General features: G+C 45.1%; 1 protein-coding gene across 1 annotated transcript; it reads left to right on the forward strand.

Moving 5' to 3' along the window:
- Positions 1 to 12,972: 12,972 nt before the first annotated feature.
- Positions 12,973 to 13,344, forward strand: LOC136469161 (uncharacterized mitochondrial protein AtMg00810-like). The gene has a single exon (XM_066467468.1). It carries the CDS (start codon positions 12,973 to 12,975, stop codon positions 13,342 to 13,344), a length of 372 nt encoding a protein of 123 aa, XP_066323565.1.
- The last annotated feature ends 8,458 nt before the right edge of the window (positions 13,345 to 21,802 follow it).

Consider the following 21,802-nt stretch of genomic DNA (forward strand, 5'->3'; position numbering starts at 1 on the left):
AGGACTAGCTTGCCGGCAAGCAAGTGAACCTCGGTAAAAAATCATTGTGTTCATCGTTGATTCCGAGGTGATTGGTCATCATTGTTATTCATCTTCGTGATTGATTGGTTCATTCATCTACACGGCGGTATAACCCTCTTGATCACTCTCTTTACTTTACCGCAAACTAGTTGACAAGCTCTTTAGTGTAGCTAGTTGTGAGAGCTTGCATGCTTGGTTGGTGTGGTTCTTTAGTTAGCCTTTGAGAGCACACTAACATAGGGTAGTGTCATTGCTCTTGTGTGAATTGACACTATCTAAACTAGAATTGTGGTAGGTGGCTTGCATTTTTGAGTAGGCTAGCGCAACACTCGCTTCGCCTCATAATTATCAAACCATTTGGTTAAGTGTTGTTGTAGAAATTTTTATTAGGCTATTCACCCCCCCCCCCTCTAGCCATTAGGACCTTTCAGAGGTCCATTAAGATAGTGCATAGACACTTCCACCAGGTTTGTATGTTGTTGGTGAGCTTAGGAATGAGATGATCAAGCCTCCTAGCACTGCCATTCACCTAAAGGTACTTGGAAGCCATAGATGGAATCCATTCTTCAAGGTAGTTGTGAAGCACATGTTCCTTCATTAGATACATGTGCATATTCATATGTACTATTACCTCACTTCCATGGTTTTTAGGACTGCAATGTGTTGGCAAGGGTGACCAGACACATGCAGGTTGCTTTCAGGGGTAGGAAACACAACCCCACACAAAATGTCATGGCTGTTGTGGACTTTGATCTCAAGTTCACATATGTCCATGCTGGCTAGGAGGGCTCTGCCCATGATGCACTTATCCTAGCTGATACCATAGAGAGAAATGATGGGTTCACTGTACCTGAAGATAACTGCACTACCTAGTCAATGCACTTATGTTCTTAAGATTGGCACACACACTCACAATAGTTGTCTAATTATAGGTAAATTCTACCTTGTAGATGCTGGCTATGCATGTCGCAGTGGCTTCCTACCCCTATAGGGGGTTAGGTACCACTTGACTGAGTTTGGGAGTAGAAACCACTCAACCAATGCAAGGGAGCTTTTCAACCTAAGGATCTCATCATTAAGGGTCATTGTGGAGAGGGCTTTTGGTGCACTGGAGAACATGTTTCGTATCCTAGACAACAAGCCCTTTCACCCATACAAGACTCAAGTCAAGCTTGTATTGGCCTGCTATATTCTACATAATTGGATCCTAGGTTTTGGTGTTGACCAAGTAGTGCCACCTATGGAGGGTTTCATTGGCAGCCAACCTGACCCACTTGACAACCTGCCTAATAATGAGAGTCAGTCCCAAGACTCCATTGCCATGGCACTTAGGAGGGATGCCATCTGTAATGCTATGTGGGAAGAGAGGGGTACCTCTAGGATTTGATCATGCAGTAACTTTGTTATTCAATTCAATTTGTTTACCCAGCTATGGAACTCATATTTGTATGATGCTTATGTAATAATCTATTGGACAAGCCTGAGACCAAATTTATTTCTTTCTCAAGTGTTTATTGTTTGGTTCATGTTGTTTTTCATCATCTGTCACTGGTTCATGGTCTTTGGCCATGAAACTCAGCCATACAGTGGTAGCAGCATAGATCAATTATGATGCTCCTATTGCATGGCTATGTCCCATGGCCAAAGCTTGTGTATTCATGATTATGATGTTATTCTCCTACTTACTTTGAAATTGCAATACCAAATAGGATGGCTCCACTCCCAGTTGACCTGCTTGGTGCCCAGGGTGTGTTTGTGGCTGCTTCTGATGTAGTAAATGGGCTATTGGGGGTGTTGTTGCTGCTGCTGTTGCAGCTAGTGCTGGTGTTGGTGCTGGTGTAGTAGCTGCAACTAGTATTGGTGCTAGTGCTACTAGTGTAGCAGCTGGTGATGGTGTTGCTGGTGTTGGTGCTGCTGTAGGAGTCCTAGGGCCATGAGGTGGAACAATAACACCTCTGGCTTTGTCCTTAGGTGGATGGCTCAGCTTGTTAGTGATGGTAGTAGGCCTAACAAAGTCTTCAAGGATAAGGATGTTAACCATGTTGCCAAAGCCCTTAAGGAGTATAGTGGGGAGGCAGTGATCCCAACTCAGGTGTACAACCACCTGAGGAAGTGGAGGCAGAAGTGGTCTAGGGTATGTAAGCTCAAGGACCAGAGTGGGGCACTTTGGGATAGTGACACCAATGCTATCATGCTTGAGCAGGAGCACTACCTTGGCCACTGCAAGATAGAACTTTGTTTTCTTTCTTATGTGTCGTTGTACCTGTCTTTCCATTACTTGTCTAAAACTGTACCCTTTCCCTCCCCCCTTACTGTAGGACCATCCTAAAGATGCAGAGTTTCTAAACTACCCTATAAGGTTCTACACTGAGATGGAGTCCATCTTTGGCCATGCTATAGCCACTGGTAGGTTTGCACTTGCTTCTGGTGAAGCCCTAGGGGCCAACTAGGTTGAGAGTGTTGTTGCTAATGTAGAGGGTCCTTCCTCTACCATTGTTCCTGCTGAGAAGAACCACACTGATGTAGGATGTAGTAGCAAAGCCATAGAGATCCTCTCCTTAGCTGTGGGTGCAAAGAGGAAGAGAGGGAACTTCAGTGAGGACAAAATGCTTATGTTGACCGATATGTCTAATGCTGTCAACAATGTTGCCAATGCTCTTAGGGAGACTGGACCAGCCCATGTTGATGTTGACGTCTACCTTGTTGTGATGGAGATGCCTAGTTTTACTGAGGAGGCACTGATAGTGGCCTACACCTACTTGCTGAACAACAAGGCCAAGGCAGGGGCTTTGTTGGCATGAGTGACAACCATAGGGATATTTGGCTCAGGAACTACCTAGTCAAGAACTACTACATGTAGTTCCTACACATATTGGCAACCATGTGCATTGAGGGGGTTGACTGTTGAGATATATAGTTCCTCCACCTCCCTCACCCACTCTCTCTTCTTTTGACTACAGATGAGGTATAGGTATTTTGTGCAGGTTACTTGGCTGACCCACACCTATCCTTTTGGGTTCTTTTTTGGGAGGGTGGCTAACTATATGTGCTAGAGGGAACCATGGTAGGCATTTAAGCCTAGAACTGTTGGGCAGAACAATCATGTTGTAAGGCAATATTTGTAGCCTCTGTTGGCTATTTTATTTGAGATCAGTTGTTCCTTATTCTCTTACTTATGAACTGTTGGTTTTGTTTCTTTTGATTGGTGGTAACTGTGGAAAATCTATAAGGCCTATGATGCAAACAACATATACATGAGGTGGCTGCCTTGTTTACTTGGTTCTTGATCTTTTTCATGACTGTCATCAAACCCCATGTGTGCACATCCATTCTCTTAGAAACACCACATTCTATCTTATGCTGATGGCAGTGAATGGATGTGCACACTAGGGTTCCATGGCAGCCATGATCTTGGATTTGCACTTGTTTGGTTCTTCTGTTGCCTGCAGTTTGTAACTTGTTGTTCTACTGGTTTTCTATTTGTATGGCAGTCACCAATGATTTCAACTTGATGAACACCACCACATTCTAAAGCTGAGGCCAATCTTTTCTTACAATGCCTGTGATGTCATAACTGTTGATTTGAACTTGATGATGCTGGTCATCAGTGAGGGACTTAAGATCAATGATTTGTTTCATCACAAACCGTAGATCTCCGAGTTCCACACTCATGACTAGTTTCATGCATTATATTTGACTGAGACTAAATCACTGTTTCATTTCACAGAAATGGCAACTTGCTATGTGGTTTTCTATGGGAAGACTCTAGGGATTTACCTGACTTGGCATGAGTGCAGTAAGCAAGTTCTTGGGGTCAGAAATGCTATATACAAGAAGTATAGCAACTATGAGCAGGCTGTTAGAAAATTTTCAGGCAGCAATGAGAGATGTCAATCCATCTCATGGAGCAGCAGCTCCCCTCCCCTATGATCTAGTTCCTGATGATGCTTTTGCTCCAATCATTGCTCCTTCTTATGGTAATGGTAAGGCTGGTTGGTGGAAGAAGGTGTTAATCACCTCACTTGTTATCCTGCTGTTTGGACTATGGATGAAGGGGGGCAATACTGGCTGCTACGACTGCCCCACTTAGGCCTACGATGACTACAACTAGATGAGTTGCTGCTGTGTCTTACTAATTTTTGTCATCCATTTATGTTACCTATCTCCTATGTGTTGTTGGGCTGTTGATGTTCTTATTTTGCCTTGCTTCATTAGTACTTTTGTAACTGTGGGAATTAGGCTGATGATGAAAAAAATGGATGGGTGCATTAGCTGGCTACATGTACTTTTTGTTTGTGTAATCCATTTCTATGATCTTCTACCTGTGCTGGGCTTCACGGACTTGTCTTTGGTGGCTGACTATGCTGCAAATGGACATGTTCTTCCTTGCTTACTTCTTTAATTGTACCGTGTAGCCAGCAATGTTATGGATTGATCAACTGTTAATTTGTCTAAGGCCTGTTAATTTGTCTGAGGCCTAGTGCTTTTAACAGCACTAATTGTATTATTTACTTGTTCAAAACTGTTGTAATGGATCTCCAACTCTTGCTCATTCCATTGCTATAACTGCATTTCTGCATCTTCACTATGGGCTTGGCCGAGGCAGCCAACAACCAAACACAATCTCGGTTTGGTAGTTGGAGTTAGTTGGCTCCTCAACTCGGCTACATGTGTGCAAACAAACACAATCTCAAGTAGGTCTGGCCTGTTTCACACGGGATGCCAAACAAGAGCTGTTGCACCACTTGGGACAGGCCTGGACTGGCCTGGGCTAGGCAGGCGGGCCAAGCCGGCCTCAGCCACCCTCCCAGACTGGCCTTATATGCATCTGTGCAACCCTTCTGTCGTCCCTTTTTTTTTACCTGTCGCTTTGAACCGGTGCTTCTATGCTTTATGATGAAAGGACTGTGTTTTTTCATCTCTTTATACACTTTTTTCAAAGTTTTACATTATGACATGAGAAACAAGCGGCCAACATTATTTAATTTGTTTGTTCTCTTTCGAAAATTTTAAAGAGGTGATTATTTTGGTTGGACACATCACTATTTTCAGTATTGTGGACTAGATAGACTGGGCGGAAGAAAATTATGGCAGTAGATACAACAAAAAGTTTTTACTTACAAATTAAGTGTAGCTCAGCTGGTTCCTTGTGGTGAACCTGTCTGTCTAGGTTAAAGTTCTTCGTTACTTGTATTTTTCTAAATCTATTAGAGAATTTAATGTTGTTGTTCTTTTTATGGTAGGTGACGTGCCCGTATCTCTTGTGCGTGCATGCATGCATGAGTGTCTATATCTATACTGTGTTGTTAAAAAACAAAAAGCTTACTTTTTTATATAATTAAAGAGGATGGATTCATAAAGGTCTGAGCTTGTATTTGCTCAGCTGAAGGTGCCCATTGTTTGTGCTCATGTTCGTAGATGCACTATCACCAACACGGTCCTTGTTAATGCATTGGAATCATTTTATCATCTCCGGCCTGTTGCCACAAATGTAGTACTCCCCCGTTCACAAAAAAAACCTTGTCTAAGATTAGGCAAACCTTTGAACACGCATTAATAACTATTACATTATTGAGTTCCAAAAAATGTCTAAGCTATACCTGTTAATTTGTATTTAAAATATTTAGAAATTTCTTATATTTGAAGGATTTTAAGAATAACTATAAAAGAAATTAGAAGACCATGCAAAGTAAATTGTGTCAGATATTTGTGACCGGAGGTGGTAGCATTTATCCTTGGAAAAGAACATAACACTTGCCCTTTTTCGTCAAAAGATACTCTTTAGTATTTATATAACTGCAAGTATTTCAAATCAAATGATCATTGATTTGTTCCATTTGCACATTGATAACAAAGCTGTGGTTCTCTCTCTCTCTCTCTCTCTCTCTCTCCTCTCTCTCTCTCTCTCTCTCTCTCTCTCTCTCTCTCTGCATGCAGCTACCCTTTTGAATCACTTGGTCACGATTAAGATATAGAAGGAACACCAAAAGCCAGCTTTAAAGCATGTGGCTTTTCTCTTTATTCTTATAGGGAGAAAAGATATGCAAAGCAACAGACATTTATATATGCCAGGCCAAAAACCTACTGGATGATATCTCTATCTTGTCTGTTTCATTGCAAGTTTGTTAAACTGCACAATCTCTTGGATGCTCCAAAGAGCAATCAGAGCCTCCCGAAGTGTACTATGTGTGTGTGTGTGTGTGTGTGTGTGTGTGTGTGTGTAATTCTCTATATGCATATGTATGGCTTTTATTGGGAGGGAATTGTTGGCTTTAGACTTTAAGTGGTACATTTATTAATATCAACATTGCATATAAACTAGAAGAGAACCATCTTTAGCAACTACCTTTTTTCCCAAAATATATAATGCTACAGGCCCCTTTTGTTTCCTTTATCAGATAACTTGCCCCTTTTAATTACTGTGGACATTTTTTCCTTCAAAATTATCAATATATAAGACATTTTCTTGGCCCTTGCTTTTTGAAGTATAGAGAATATAATAAAAATTGTGTTGGTAGCCACTAGAACCTACACTAGGTTTTAGCTAATTAAACTACTTGTGCAAACTATATCGCGGCACAACTAGTGCTACTGCAGATGAACCGACGCGGTAAATAAACTTGAACAATGTTGATATATGGTCTATATATGCAGATTTAGGAAATATTCGTTTCCCAGAATTGAACGATAGTGTGCCGAGAAACTAATTTCCATAATCTTCTAGTGATCAGTGATCACGAACCTAGATAGGGTATAGTTTCATCAGGGGTTAATGAACCTAATGCAATTCGTAGGAAAGCATCCTGGATTTGGAAACTAATTATCTTCTTCTGAGAACTTGTTCTCCATATAGATACTGATAGCTGCAAGCCTGCAAGCCTGAAAGGGCATCTTCAAAATAGTTCCATAGTCTCCTGAAGTATTTCTATATGTTTTTACTATTCCATTTGTTTATGTGGCACTTCAGAGTTAAGGCCAATAAAATGCATTCCTTGGGGGCAAAATAACAACTAAATCTAATAGTTGAGTGTCTGAACATTAAAAATATGTTGCACAAGCTGTTTTAGATAGCAAGGAGCTACCATTTGAAAAGAAGTTTCCTGTTTTTTGCTGAAAAAAAAGAAATCCTTTGTTCCGTGGCCGTCACCATTTGTAAGAAACGTTGTTTTTCATCAATTTTGGTCAAGCAGTACTGAGATCAACTAATTTTCCTGGCTTGTATCTTCTGTAAAAAGAATATGACTACATTTAAGCCTACAATCACTGTTACATATTCGATGAATAATATGACCGTTGGGTGCTCTGTCATTAGCTCTAATAATACCATGCATTTTCAAGCCTCGTGATAGAGCTCCCTTAACCCCAACAAACAGTACCTGGAGATGCCTTCTAATAGGCCCAAAAAAACTGATCACAAGGAAATGGTGGGCCCTTAAATCTTACCAAAACCCATGGGACAATGATATTGCAGGACTAAGAAGGACCCTAAACAATTGCTTTAATTTCTCACACCATCTTAATATTCCTTCAGGAGTGAGGATAATGCTACAAGAACAAACACATTGACAAGATTCCGCATTTAACAATGCCAGTAGTACAGGCACTCTACATGGTATAGGCCCAATGACAATGCCCACTTGATGTGTCATCTTTTATCTATATGCTATTTGATGGCAGCAGCATTTTTTATATGGAAACACTATTTGCCCTGTTCGCTTGAGCTACTTTTCAGCCATGAAATAGTGTTTTTCTCTCACAACATTTTAGCATAAACCAAATTTCAGCATAAGCGAACAGGGTACATGAATGACAGGTATATTTTTATTAAGAACTCCTTGACATCAATTATTGAAACTGGGTAACAAAACGTTCTGATCAGCGTGCCTACGTGTTTTTTTGTAAGTTGCGGTGTCGTGAAGGCGTGACAAAAAAAATTGCGAACCGCAATTTAAATGACATACTTGCTTCACAATACTAATTTCCTGCTGCATTATTGAGCTTCTCCTTTGACTTTGTTGATGGTGATCTGTGCCAAAAGACAGCCGTCTATCACTTTATTGACCCATGGTGATATCATGCTTATACTTAATCTATAGAAGTTAAGCAAACCAAAACTTTTGGAGTAATCAATTACTAATACATAATAAGCCCGTACCCTGAAGCAATTATTTAAATGACCTGTGCTTGCTGTTGCTGCTGCAGATAATGAAAGAAATTGACCTTATAGGATGGGGTACAAGGTTCAGAAAGCACAGTATAAGTTGCAGTCCATTTCAGTGGCATGGCTGCAAGGCAATTGTAATCGCAGTCATTGTCTTCATTATTGAACTCAGGTACTAGTGACTTTTCGAATCCTTTTTCAGTGAAACAGAAAACAGCGTAGGATCGTTCGTAACAACCGTTTTCAGACCTGGATGATAAGGATCCAGATTTATATGCACATATAAGTGCCCATCTGGATGGCTTGATCGACATCATGTTGAAAAACTAACTATTGCATGCCTTTTGCTGCATTACAGTTATACGCTACATAAGTCAGATTACGCTATAAAGTTGTCCCCTTTCATTATTTGATAGTATGGTCAGACAATCACAACTGTACAATGATAAAAGGTTAAGTAGCCTGCCTAGATCCCAAGCAATATCAATTGGTATGCTGCATTATTGAACTGGTCCTCATGACACGTACCAGGTATGAAAGGTACAAGCATTTGTGAAAAGTATATAGTGGTAGTCGGGTAGAACATTTTGTGAATGGCAAGTACTGTTTGCGAGCACTGAAACTTCAGACGTTGATGGAAACCTTTGAGATCTCATTTTGCCTTTTAATTTATACCTCTATCTGTGATTATAACTGGTACTACCATTGAGCACCACACTGTCCACATCTCAAGCGAGTGCTAGAATTCCTGGTGGTACTGAAAAAAAAAATCTGTGTTGCGACCTTCTCCAAAGGAAGTCCCAATCTCGGCAGCTCGATCTCCTGCCTCTTCGTGTAAAAAAAAAAGAAGTTCTAATCAGTCAATTGTGTCACTATACATAGAAGTTGGTGGCGAGTTTCCATCATAATTTCTATTTTAGGAGTAGGTAGTTGGTGTACCCTGTACCTTAGGAGTAGGTAGTTGGTGTATCCTGTATCTTAGGAGTAGGTAATTGGTGTATCATATACCTTAGGAGTAGGTAGTTGGTGTACTCTTGTACTCAGGAGTAGGTAGTTGACCAACAACTATGTACCTAGTAGAGGTACAGCTGGAGTTGTATATATTCCATCCAAAGGACAATAGAATACTAAGCTCATTTGCCACATTCAGACTATAGAGCCTTGGTTTAGAGCGGCTCTGGTTCAGAGCTATAGCGGAGAGCTTCGGCCAACGCTAGTGCCTGTGCAGTGTATGTGCGCGCACGTTGTCTTCATCTATCCTCTTCTACCTCTAGCTATAGTGTGTGGTCGGCAATGCCGGTGAGTGCTCGGCTCATCCGTTCCGAAGAACCAGGAGCTAACAAGTGGTATCAGAGCCGTACAAGCGTCGTCGTCGGACTAACCGCTGGCGATGACGGATGGTTTGGAGATGGGCGACAGCAGCGGTGCTTCTATGGTGGCCCTGCCACGACAGGAGGTCGTTGTGCGCACGGTACGGGAGGTCAGCGGCACCAGTTGGCCGACGCTGACTCACACCAACTATAGCAAGTGGGCGGTGACCATGAAGGTCAAGCTCAGAGCCCGACGGCTCTAGAATGCTGTTGATAAGGGCACCGACAACAAAGAAGACGACATGTCAGCGTTGGAGGCTATCCTCGCTGTTGTGCCACCAGAGTACAGGGAGCTGTTGGGGGCGAAGAGATCTGCTAAGGAGGCGTGGGAGGCCATTGCGGCGATGCGCGTCGGTTCCGACAGCGCAAAGAAGGCGACGGCCCAACTGCTGAAGCAGGAGTACGCCAACCTCAAGTTTAAGGATAGTGAATTGGTGGAGGACTTCTCCCTCCACCTGTAGACGCTCATCAGCAAGCTGAAAAGCCACGACGTCACCATCAACGAAGAAGAGGCGGTCTCCAAGTACCTCCACTCCGTGCCGGCGAAGTACATCCAGATCGCTCTCTCTATAGAGATGATGTTGGACCTATCCACCCTCACCATTGAGGATGTGACTGGTCGGTTGCGGGCGATGGACGAGCGTCTGGAGCAGGCGACAGCAAAGACTGACAGCTGGCAAGCTGCTGCTGATAGAGGAGGAGTGGGCTGCCCGAATGAAGGAGAAGAAGTCCGAGGAACCCTCCTCTAGCTGTGGTGGCGATGGCAAGCGTCGTGGCAAGGCTTCTTCAGAGAAGAAGAAGAAGAAGAAGAAGGTCGACCCCAATGCATGTCGGCGCTACGGGAAGATGGGTCATTAGGCAAAGGAGTGCCCAAACCGCAAGCAGGAGAAGAAGGCAGAGGCTCATCTGGCACAGGCTGATGAGGAGGAGGATGCCACTCTCCTGATGGCGATGTTCTATGCACTGCACGATGTTGAGGCAGAGGAGAAGGGAGAGGTGATGATGGTGGAAGGGCCTAGGAAGGCTCTGAAGGCTATCAACCTCGATGAACCGCGCACCCAAGTCCACCTCGGACATGTGGGTGGTGAGTAGGACCAGCGATGGTACCTGGACTCTAGCGCCAGCAACCACATGATAGGCTCCAAGGCAGCCTTCTCCGAGCTCGACGACGACGTGACCGGCATGGTGAAGTTCGGTGATGGCTCAAGGGTGGCGATCCGAGGGCGCGGCACCATCATCTTCCGGTGCTAGAATGGCGAGCACCGCATACTAACAGATGTGTATTATATCCCACAGCTACGTTCAAGCATCATCTGCATTGGCTAGCTGGATGAGTGCGGCAGCGAGGTACTGATCAAGGATGGCATCCTCAAGATCAGGGACCGGGAGCAGCGGCTTCTTGCCGAGGTGAAGAGGTCCCAGAACTAGCTATACTTGCTCGACCTCAAGGTGGAGCAGCCCATCTGCCTGGCTGCATGGCGCATGGAGGAGCCATGGCTGTGGCATGCCCGGTATGGACATCTCAGCTTCGACACTCTTGGTCGTTTGGAGAAGATGGTGACTAGGCTGTCTCACATCGAGCATGTAGGCGAGCTATATGACAACTGCCTAGTCAGGAAGCAAAGAAGGCTACCATTCCCAAAGATGGCGAAGTACCACGCGACAGAGGCCCTCGAGCTGGTCCATGATGACCTTTGTGGGTCGATCACGCCAGCGACGTCCAGCGGGCGCAAGTACTTCATCTTGCTGGTGGATAACTATAGCCGGTACATGTGGCTACAACTTCTGGCCAGTAAGACCGAGGCAGCGAAAGCGGTCAAGAAGTTCAAGGCGCGCGCAGAGTCAGAGAGCGGCAAGAAGCTGCGTGTGCTGCGGACTGATCATGGCGGCGAATTCACTTCGGTGGAGTTCACTGCGTACTGTGTGGATCAGGGCATGGTGCGACACCACACCATGCCATACTCGCCATAGCAGAATGGCGTGGTGGAGCGGTGGAACCAGGCGGTGGTCGGCATGGCTCGATCCATGATGAAGGCTAAGAATATGCCAGCAGAGTTTTGGGGAGAGACGGTGACCACGGCGGTGTTTATCCTCAACCGCGCGCCCACCAAGGCCCTAAAGGGCAAGACGTCGTTCGAGGCTTGGCATGGACGCAAGCCAAATGTGTCCTTCCTTAGGACATTTTGGCTGTGTCGGCCATGTGAAGAACACCAAGCCTCATCTCGGCAAGCTAGAAGACAGGAGCACGCCGATGGTGCTCCTAGGATATGAGGAGGGCACCAAGACGTATCGGCTCTATGATCCCAAGAGAGGCAAGGTGGTGATCTCTAGGGATGTGGTGTTCGATGAGAAGGCAGCCTAGGACAAGGACAATCTGGGCATGAGGGAAGCTGGCGGCTTCACCAGCACTTTCATCGTCGAGCGCTTGGTCATCCATGGTGGTGGAGACGCTAGAGAGGAGGTGCAAACCACTCCAGTAGCAGAGCCAAGCACTCCTAGGGCGGTGCCGAGCACTCTAGGAGGGATGCCGAGCACTCCGGTAGTGGTGCCGAGTGGTCTAGCAGCAATGTCGACCACTCCGATAGAATAGGAAGGCCGAGGACCTCCAATCGAGTTCATCTCTCCTCCAAGCGACATCAGCAAGTTCGTGGATGCTTTCCACGATGGCAAGGAGGTCCGGTTCTGCAGGCTAGACAACATCATCGGTAATGCAGGGGCCATAGGTCTGGTGAGTCGGCTACTCGACGATCTAGAGCTACTCCTTGTTAGTGCCGAGGAGCCATCGACGTTCGCAGTGGCTGAACGCGACGCCAATTGGCAATGGGTGATGTTGGAAGAGATGAAGGCCATCGAGGACAATGGCACATGGGAGCTAGTAGATCCACCAGTGGGCTGCAGGCCGATCGGCTTGAAGTGGGTCTACAAGGTGAAGCAGGATGAGCGCGGCGCCATTGTCAAGTACAAGGCTCAGCTCATCACCCGTGGCTTTGTCCAGCGTAAGGGCATCGACTTCGAGGAAGTCTTTGCTATGGTGGCACAAATGGAGTCCGTTCGCTTGATGTTGGCCATGGCAGCAGCAAAGGATTGGTACGTCCACCACCTCAACGTCAAGTCTACGTTCCTCAATGGTGAGCTCATAGAGACGGTCTTCATCAAGCAAGCTCTAGGCTTTGCCATCAAGGGTGCTGAGCACAAGGTGCTCAAGCTGCGCAAGGCGCTCTATGAGCTGTGGTAGGCCCCTCGAGCGTGGAACGCTAAGCTCGACACCACCATGGGCGAGCTTAGGTTCACTCGCTGCACTACAGAGCACGCGCTCTACACGGGGCAACAGGGAAGGAGGAGCTTGTCATCAGCATGTATGTAGATGACTTAATCGTCAACAGAGCATGAGCAGAGGACATCGACGGCTTCAAGCGTGAGATGGCTGCTCGTTTCAAAATGAGTGATCTTGGCGCGCTCTCCTACTACCTCAGCATTGAGGTGAGGCAGGAGAAGCAGAGCATCTCCTTAGACCAGCGTGCCTATGCGGAGAAGCTGCTGGAACGGAGCAGCATGGCGGAGTGCAAGCCATGCGCAACTCCGATGGAAGAGCGGTTGAAGATGTCCAAGCACAACACGATGATGAAGGTAGACGTGACACGCTACCGAAGCATCATCGGTGGGCTACACTACCTCATGCATACTCGGGCGAACATCGCGTTCGTGGTGAGGTACGTTAGCCGGTTCATGGAGGACCCTATTGGTGTGGGACCCACGGGATACCCCACAAGGAAGGGAGAAGATCTAGTCTAATTAGGATTCTTCCCCTGTAATCTTAGTAGCAGTATTATTCTGTAATCCTACTAGGAACTCTCATTGTAAACCGACTAGGACTCTGGTCTCCTGACTATATAAAGGAGGGCAAGGCTCCTTGGATCGAGGGTTCAGGGAACAATTGTACGACACAACACTTTACGATCAATCCAACGCAAAGGCTAACGCCGACTGGACGTAGGGCTATTACTCGATCAGAGATCGAGGGTCCGAACTAGGATAAATCGACTGTCTCTTGCGTTTATCGTCGAGTTCTGCATACGCTGAAGCCTGAACATACTGCCCTGGGGACCCCCGTGGTAGGCTATCGGTGATCAAACATCGACAGCTGGCGCGCCAGGTAGGGGCTTTCGGCGACTTTGCATCCGAGAGCTCGATGGACCTCAACAACATGACTTTCTCGATAGGGTCAACCTTCATCTTTGGTTCATGGATCTGCGAGGTAGGTGACAATGGCAAGCTCCAAGGCTATCTCCTCGAAATTTGGATCATCATCAAGACCTTTCCATTTCGGCGACAACGACAGATCAACTTGCTAGAAGATTCGCACAGATTGTGATGTCTGATCTGACTCAGATTTCGTGGTTTCATGCATCCGATTCAAACTCAGTTTCCGCTTCCGAGACGAAGTCTTATCCGAGTTCTTTCGGAAAACCGAGTTCTTTTCCGACAAAGCTCTGGAACACGACGTCAACCTATCAAGAATACTACTCGGAGTACACTCAGAGTACTTTAAAGAAGTCAGGTCCTCTTCTGTTCAGACTCCACAACATGGCAACATCTTATCAGACATGGCCCGAAGGATCCACCAATCCCGTGCTTAGAATGCCACTGAAAGGAGCCTAGGAAGGTCTCGTCTTAACTATAACATCTCAAGACTGCATCGTCTACTGGCCAGGTTCTGTTCCTGAGGATGACGGCACCCAACTAGTCGACGATACGACAACAACAACTCTACCCTACCAAGAAGGAGACTCAATCTGTGACCTTGAAGCCTCTACTGAAGTTATCAACAGCTCTGGCACTACGAAAATCAACGATGATGACAGAACAATTCATGCTAGAGAAGTATTCATGATTCGCCATCCTCGATCACCATTGGTCCCCCCAGAAGCACCCGATGTTAGGTCTTCAGATGAATCCGAATCCAACATATCACCATTTATCCAGGGGCACAATGGTGAAACTGAGAGTCAGAGGCAAGCCAGAGAGAGAAAGAACAAATTGAAACAAGGATGTCAATGTCGTGCTAAGCAGTGAAAGGAAACTTGGATCAAATATGAGTCAGACCTAGCCGAGTACAATAGAAGAAGGTTAGAGCGAGAGGTCGAAGAAGGACGAGCAGCGAATACACCCTACGATAAGATCCGAGAAGCACTAGAAGAACTCAGGTCGACTTCATATCCCAATGAAAAACAAGAACAGCTCCGGGACTTCCTCCAATCAATAGTCCTTAGGACGCCTGACAGAAGGGCAACATCTCATGAATAGGAAGATCAAAATCAAAGGAAGTCCGCCTTCGAGAGACTTGGACCAAGTGGAAGTCACAATAGAGAAAGTAAAAGAAACCATAGTCAAAACGACCGAGTCGAACAATCAAGAAAGGCCAGAAGCAAAGCACCTACTCGGACAGCCACGCAAAACTACTCTCACCAAGACAACAGTTGGCAAGAAGGGGGCGCCGAATCAGAATACACAGAAGCCAGAACGCACGATAGATTCCCCTATTTTGCAAACAGACTTGCTTCAATACAACTGCCTCACAAGTTCAAGCCGTCCAACCACTCCAAGTATGATGGCAAGACCGAACCAAAGCAATGGCTCAGGATTTACTCGCAATCGATTGAATTGGTCGGAGGAGACGATGACATCAAGACCTTGTTCTTTCCCATGGCCCTAGAAACCATGCCACTGCAATGGTTTGACAAATTGAATCCAGGATCAATCAGAAATTGGGAGGACTTGCAAAGAGCTTTCTGTGAAAATTCGCGGGTATCATTACACACCCAATCACCCACGCAGAGCTAAAAGGACTCAAGCAAAAGGAGGTGAAAGTCTCAGAAATTACTATCGATGATTTGGCGAACTACGAGCTCAAGTACATGACATCACCCAACGAGAAGTAATTGAGGCTTTCTCTCACGGAGTCATGGCTAGATGGCAATTTCAAGATTTCTACAAAGAAAACCCAAGAAACAATGAAGAATTCAGACAAACAATGGAAAAGATGATTACTGTAGAGGAAAAGACACGAGAAAGATTCCTGAATAGAAACAACAGAGACAACCCGGATAGGCAAAATCCTTGAAACAACAGACATCAGGAAAGAAAACGTGGTCCAGACAACACCGTAGCAGTGACTGACAAATCAAGGAAGTTTTCAAAGCCAAGAAGGTATGACGACATTGAAAACATGCGTTGCCCCTTGCACCCCAAAGGAAATCACACCATCGGAGATTGCTATACCTTCAAAGATCGATACACGAGGAAAGATAGTAAGGAGAATACCAAAGAAGGCAATCAGAAAAAAGAAGATGACAACCATGAAGACAAGGGATTCCAAAAATCTAGGGGGACAGTGGCAGTAATCTTTACTAGGGTTCCAGATTCCAGAAGCAAACATCAAGAAAAGCTAGCATTACGAACCATCATGGCAGCAGAACCTGCTACACCAAGATATCTCAATTGGTTAGACGTATCCAATCCTAATTTTCAAGAGAAGACCAATGGACCAGCATAGGAAACGCAGGCCATTACCCACTGGTTCTAGATCCAACCATTGCCGGTATGACTGTTATGAAAGTACTAATTGACGGAGAAGCTGGACTCAACATTATTTTTCAGAAACTCTAAGGAAGATGGGACTATAACTCACCGGGATGATTACACCAACAAGCATGCCTTTTTATGGCATAGTACTCGGGAAGGCAGCAATGCCACTTGGACAAATCACTCTACCAGTTACTTTTGGGACTCCCTCGAACTACCGTATAGAGTTCATCAAGTTTGAAGTTGCGGACTTTGATTCATCATATCACGCAATCCTCGGGCGCCCAGCACTAGCAAAATTCATGGCAATACCGCATTATCCGTACCTATTGTTTAAGATGCCAGGGCCTAACAGTGTCCTCTCTCTTCGGAGTGATTTGAAGCGTGCATTTGACTATGATGTTCAGGCAATCCAAATTACAGCAAAAGCATAGGCCAACGATGGAAGAAAAGAAATAACCACTGTTGCAGCAGAAATGAGCCCAGAAGAGCTAGAGATATCGGCTAAAAAACCTAGCATCCTAACACCACCAAAAGAAGCCGACGTCAAGCAAATCGACCTGGGCACCGGTGATCCCTCAAAAACAGCAACCATCAGCGCCCACCTATCGGCAAAATAGGAACTCGCACTCACCAGCTTTCTTTGGGACAACAAGGATATCTTCGCTTGGAAGTCGGCCGACATGCCAGGGGTCCTAAGAGAGTTGGCTGAGCATAGAATTGATATCAATGAAGGCTCCAAGCCTATGAAGCAACGACTACGATGATTCTCTCCCGACAAGAAGGCAACCATTAAAAAGAAAATTACAAAACTAATGGCAGCCGGATTCATCAGAGAAATCCTCCATTCAGATTGGCTAGCAAACCCAGTTCTGGTACAGAAAAAGAATATGGACGAGTGGCGCATGTGTGTCGACTACACAGATCTCAACAAACACTGCCCGAAAGATCCGTTTGGGCTACCACGCATTGATCAGATAGTTGATTCAACAACAGGATCTGCCCTATTATCCTTCCTTGATTGCTATTTAGGATATCACCAGATTGCATTAAAGGAACAAGACCAGAGCAAGACATCTTTCATCACTCCATTCGGTGCCTACTGCTACAAAACCATGTCATTTGGACTCAAAAATGCTAGTGCAACTTACCAAAGAGCTATCCAAACATGCCTCGGTGATCAGATCGGCAAAAATGTAGAAGCATACATGGATGACGTAGTGGTAAAGACAAAGAACCCAGATACACTAATTGAAGACTTAAAGCAAACCTTCAAAAACCTGAAAAGATGGAGGTGGAAACTTAATCCAAACAAGTGTGTATTCGGAGTTCCTTCAGGACAACTACTCAGATTCTTGGTCAGTCATCGCAGAATCGAAGCAAGCGCCAAGCAGATTTGAGCCATAATAGAGATGGGCCCTCCTCGAAGTGTCAAAGATGTACAGAAACTAACAGGCTGCATGGGGCCCTCAATCATTTCATATCAAGACTGGGTGAAAAATGGTTACCTTTCTTTAAATTGCTAAAGAAGATAGACAAGTTTGAGTGGACAGAAGAAGCCAACGAAGCTTTCAAGAAGCTCAAGGCATATCTCACATCCTCACCCGTTCTCACACCTCCGAAGAAATACGAAGACATGATGCTGTACATTGCGGCAACTTCTACTATGATCAGCACTGTGATTGTCGTAGAAAGAGAAGAAGAAGGGCGTGTATATAAAGTACAACGCCCCGTATACTACATCAGCAAAGTACTATCAGAATCAAAAATCCAGTACCTGCACGTGCAAAAACTACTCTACGCCCTCCTAATCACTTCACGCAAGCTTCACCACTATTTTGAAAGCCACAAGATTACCGTGGTAACAGATTTCCCACTCGGGGACATACTACACAACAGAGACGCAACAGGGTGCATATCTAAGTGGGCAGTTGAACTTGGTGCTCTCAATGTCGATTTCATCCCACGGAAGGCAATTAAATCTCAAGCCTTGGCTGATTTTGTTGCCGAGTGGACAGAAATTCAACAACCTATGTCAAATACCATCCTTGATCACTGGAAGATGTACTTTGATGGATCACTCAAGCTAGGAGGAGCCAGAGTAGGCGTCCTCCTAATTTCTCCAAACGAAAAACAACTCAAGTATGTCCTTCAGATAATATGGCAAGCTACAAACAATGAAGCAGAATACGAAGCCCTCATCCATGGGCTACGAGTGGCAATTACCCTCAGAATCAAGCATTTACTTGTATACGGTGATTCAGCAGTAGTCATCAATCAAGTCAACAAAGATTGGGATTGTACCAAAGAAAACATGGGCGCTTACTGTGCAGAAATATGAAAGCTCGAAAAACATTTTCAAGGATTAGAAATTCTACATGTCCTGCGCGATTCTAATATTGCGGTAGACGTCCTCGCCAAGCTTGGATCAGACAGGGTGAAGGTCCCACCCAGTGTATTTATAGAGGAGTTATTAGCTCCCTCTATCAAACAACCCGGTGAGATAACCCCTGAAATCTCAGCCAAAGGCACCCAGATTTTGGTAATCACCACTTCATGGACCCAGGTTTTTATCGATTACATCAAAGAGAATAAGTTGCCAGTGGAAAAGGAGGAAGCTACCCGAGTTGTTCACAGAAGCAAGAATTACGTCCTAGTAGGAGACAAGCCCTACAGAAGAGCCACATCATCAGGAGTACTCCTAAAATGCGTCTTATTTGAAGAGGGCAAAGAGATCCTAGACGAAATACACTCAGGTTGCTGTGGAAATCACGCCGCTTCAAGAACACTAGTCGGCAAAGCATTCCGCACCGGTTACTACTGGCCAACCGCTTTGAAAGATGTAGAAGAACTCGTTAGAAGATGCAAAGGTTGTCCAATGTTCGCAAGACAAGCTCATGTGCCAGCTCACAACCTCATCTGCATCCCACCTGCTTGGCCTTTCTCCTGCTAGGGGCTAGATCAAGTAGGACCTCTCAAGAAAGCAAAAGGCGACTTCAAGTACATCTTCGTAGCAATTGACAAGTTCACCAAGTGGATTGAATTCAAACCACTCGCAAAATATAGCGCAGCCAAAGCAGTCGAGTTCATCCAAGACATTATGCACCGCTTCGGCATGCCCAATCGAATCATCACGGATTTGGGTTCTCCCTTCACAGCCACAGAATTCTAAAGTTGGGCATAGGACTATGGCTTCAGAATAGATTACGCATTAGTCAGCACATCCAGAGGCCAACAGATAGGTCAAAAGGGCAAACGGACTCATACTAGCTGGATTAAAACCAAGATTGTATGAAGAACTAGTAGACTATGGATCAAAATGGATTGAAGAATTACCCAAGGTCGTATGGGGGCTACGGACTCAAATAAGCAGAGCCACCGGATACTCACCTTTCTTCCTGGTTTATGGATCAGAAGCCATACTACCTGCAGACTTGATCTGGACGTCACCAAGGATAGAACAATATGACGAAGGAGAAGTAGAACACACCCGAAGATTAGAACTCGACAGTACAGAAGAAGTCAGAGTAAACGCTACCCTTCAATTAGCAAGATACCTCCAAGGACTAAGACGCCACTACAACAAGAATACCCAGTCTCGATCATTACAAGTCGGAGACCTAGTACTAAGAAGAATACAAAAAACCGACGGACGCCATAAACTACTCAGTCCATGGGAAGGTCCTTTTATCGTCACAAAAGTCATCGGACCGGGCACATACAAGTTGATAACTTGAAGACAGAAAAGAAGTCAATAATACATGGCACATCAGTCAGCTATGAAGATTCTACACATGAAAACAACTCAAGGGAAAATATGTATGCAAGACACAAGAGATCAACGTCCATGATCAACAAAGATAGCGCTCATCAACAAAAAAGTACTATTGTGACCTATCAATATTCATGATCAATAAAGATGGTTCTTTCTCGACAAACATATGTCTCATTATGGCTTTCCCCGAGTTGTTTCCAATGAGAACAAAAAAGCAAAATGGCTGAAAAGATGTCTGAGCATACCGGCCGAGAGCAAAAGAGCTAAAAACATGCTTGAGCCCGCCGATGAGGGTAGCTAACAAGCTAACACCCGAAACAAAAAGCAAAATGGCTGAAAAGACGCCTGAGCATACCGGCCGAGAGCAAAAAAGCTGAAAACATGCTTGAGCCCACCGATGAGGGTAGCTAATAAGCTAACACCCGAACCAAAAAGCAAAATGGCTGAAAAGACGCCTGAGCATACCGGCCGAGAGCAAAAGAGCTGAAAACATGCTTGAGCCCGCCGATGAGGGTAGCTAACAAGCTAACACCTGAAACAAAAAGCAAAATGGCTGAAAAGACGCCTGAGCATACCGGCCGAGAGCAAAAGAGCTAAAAACATGCTTGAGCCCACCGATGAGGGTAGCTAATAAGCTAACACCCAAACCAAAAAGCAAAATGGCTGAAAAGACGCCTGAGCATACCGGCCGAGAGCAAAAGAGCTGAAAACATGCTTGAGCCCGCCGATGAGGATAGCTAATAAGCTAACACCCGAACCAAAAAGCAAAATGGCTGAAAAGACGCCTGAGCATACTGGCCGAGAGCAAAAGAGCTGAAAACATGCTTGAGCCCGCCGATGAGGGTAGCTAATAAGCTAACACCCGAACCAAAAAGCAAAATGGCTAAAAAGACGCCTGAGCATACCGGCCGAGAGCAAAAGAGCTGAAAAGATGCTTGAGCCCACCGATGAGGGTAGCTAATAAGCTAACACCCGAACCAAAAAGCAAAACGACAGAAACTAAGCCTAAACATAAATCAGAGCAATTTCAAGACAAGACCCTCCAGCTCCTTGTTCCAAACTAGCAAGAGGCTCGAGGGCTACACTCAGAAGATCCCAAGAAGCGCTACATGAGTTTCGCTCAAGAAAGCACTCGGACAACGCTTGTTCCTGCTCGACAAGACTTGAAGGAAACAAGACGAGGCTTCCAGAGCTCTACCATGAAGTGCTCGGGGGCTTGCCGGTCCTAGGATATTTTCGCAACCAGAGATAGGACCAGATGCTGACCACACTATGAGCTAAGCCGAGAAGAAGAAGCTAGAGATATCCTAAGTCTTTTCAGTACTAACAAGAACACAAAGTTTGTCGAGACAACGTCTATACCGAGTTGTTTACAAGTCATAGACAAAAGCCAGACAAGCACTCGACAAATCAAGGAAGTCTGTCAAGACATCAATCTACATATACCGAGTTGTTTACAAGGCACAAACAAAGCCAGAAAAGCACTCGATAGATCAAGAAAGTTTGTCAAGACAATGATTTACCAAAGCGAGTTGTTTACGAGACAAAGAAATACAGACAAAGAAGACATCAACAAAAAATAAAGATTCTCCATTCAGTTTTCAAGTATAGTGTTTTGTTACAAAGCTAGAATACAAAGGTCGATTACATCAGGCATTGTCATCAGGGGAAGAAACATCAATGTTAAGATTATCTATAATCTTCCTAGGCTAAGTCATTCGACCTCAGGCTCCAACCTCTCAACAGCATCTAGGTACTCTTGGCTCTCGGCTTCATCGGCAACCTTGGACAAAGGGAAATCCGGAGAAAGAACTCGGACCTGGGCAAGAATGTTCCTGGTGTAAAGATGGCACACCGCTTCATGAACTCCTAGAAACGGGTCGGCACTTGGGG

The sequence above is a fragment of the Miscanthus floridulus genome, chromosome 8, assembly GCF_019320115.1.
Source record: "Miscanthus floridulus cultivar M001 chromosome 8, ASM1932011v1, whole genome shotgun sequence".
Lineage (NCBI taxonomy): Eukaryota > Viridiplantae > Streptophyta > Magnoliopsida > Poales > Poaceae > Miscanthus > Miscanthus floridulus.

Bases quoted from the DNA above. Each gene is read 5' to 3' on its own strand.
- LOC136469161 (XM_066467468.1), top strand. From the start codon at position 12,973: ATGGCTGCTCGTTTCAAAATGAGTGATCTTGGCGCGCTCTCCTACTAC.